This window comes from Olea europaea, chromosome 20, assembly GCF_002742605.1.
Source record: "Olea europaea var. sylvestris chromosome 20, O_europaea_v1, whole genome shotgun sequence".
Taxonomy (NCBI): domain Eukaryota; kingdom Viridiplantae; phylum Streptophyta; class Magnoliopsida; order Lamiales; family Oleaceae; genus Olea; species Olea europaea.
The window spans coordinates 5,333,105-5,334,598 of NC_036256.1; the positions used below are offsets into that span (position 1 = coordinate 5,333,105).

Sequence of the window (1,494 nt, forward strand, 5' to 3'; positions counted from 1 at the left end):
TATATATATATATATATATGGAAATCTGCAGTCGCTATCCTTCGGGTGCGCAATAGGTAAACCCTTAAGATAACGCAATTGTCTGCAAACCATGTCAGTCAGGTAAACAGCATTAGACAAGCTCTGTGCGACAAGCTTGACCGAGAAAGTGTAGGTAGATGAACTCGAACTCGTGACCAAAAACTTCCGCACTCAAATACTCTGCCAACTCAACCGCCCCATGAGGGGCAACATATTTCTATATTTTTATTGCACTATAAGTTGCACTCCTATAATCTGCCATGGTCCTATTACAACAAGACTCAAAATTGTGGTCGGTATCTGTCTTGACTATCTCTACGCTACACCTCATTTTCCATATATTTAAACTAAACATGCAATTTAATTTCTTTTTATATGAAATATCCAAGTTCTAGAAGCTTCATTAATCTAAGCCTATGTTCCTCTTGTTTATAAACTATTTATAAATACTCGTTTAACTTTTTATCCACATTTTTTAGAGATCTACAAATACTTCACACTTATTTGACATTCATTTCTATTTATTTATAATTTCAACCATTTATAAATACTTCCCAAATATGCAGTAAAACTCAGGCTAATTGAAGAACAAAAATGGCAGCTGCTGGAGCAAGTGTAGTTGGCTATGATAGAATGAAGGAAGTGAAAGAGTTTGATGACTCTAAAATAGGTGTAAAAGGCCTCTCTGATTCTGGCATCACCACTATTCCAAGATTCTTTGTACATCCACCTGAAACTCTTTCCGATGTTAAATCCTCCTCTGTACAGATCGAAATCCCCGTTATTGATCTTGCCAACGTTGGTTCTGATCATCACCGGTCTAAGATCATTGAACAAATCCGAGATGCTGCAAAAATATGGGGTTTCTTCCAAGTGATCAATCATGGTGTTCAAGCTTCAGTTCTGGAAGACACTATAGCTGCAATCAAGGCATTTCACGAGCAGCCAATGGAGATAAAGGCAAAACACTACTTACGCGAAGAGGGACGAGGAGTCATGTATGCGAGTAACAACGACTTGTTCCGCGCTGAGGCCGCATGCTGGCACGACTCCCTGCAAGTTTGGATGTCTCCAGAGCCACCGCAGGTGGAGGAGATACCTGGGATTTGTAGGAAAGAAGTGGTGGAATGGGACAAGAATGCAAAGAAGGTGGCTGATACAGTTATGGAGTTGCTGTCTTTGGGATTAGGTTTAGAGGCTGGCAAGTTTAGGGATTTGACTTTTTCTGATTCTAGGGTTTTTGTAGGGCATATATATCCTTATTGCCCTCAGGCAGATCTCACACTGGGTATCACACCACACACTGATCCTGGAATTGTTACAGTTTTGCTGCAGAATCAGATCCAGGGACTGCAGGTAAAACATGAGAATCAATGGGTAAATGTAAAGCCTGTTCCTGGAGGGTTAATTGTCAACATTGGAGACTTTCTACAGGTAACCCTTAAAATGTTCCATTTTTCTTAAAATTAAACC

At 39.9% G+C, this 1,494-nt stretch overlaps 1 protein-coding gene across 1 annotated transcript; it reads left to right on the top strand.

The window, feature by feature from the left end:
- Positions 1-498: 498 nt before the first annotated feature.
- On the top strand, positions 499-1,488 carry LOC111369484 (1-aminocyclopropane-1-carboxylate oxidase homolog 1-like). The gene has a single exon (XM_022991009.1). It carries the CDS (start codon positions 616-618, stop codon positions 1,483-1,485), a length of 870 nt encoding a protein of 289 aa, XP_022846777.1. The 5' UTR covers positions 499-615; the 3' UTR covers positions 1,486-1,488.
- The last annotated feature ends 6 nt before the right edge of the window (positions 1,489-1,494 follow it).

Coding starts and splice junctions, on each gene's coding strand:
- LOC111369484 (XM_022991009.1), top strand. CDS start 616: ATGGCAGCTGCTGGAGCAAGTGTAGTTGGCTATGATAGAATGAAGGAA.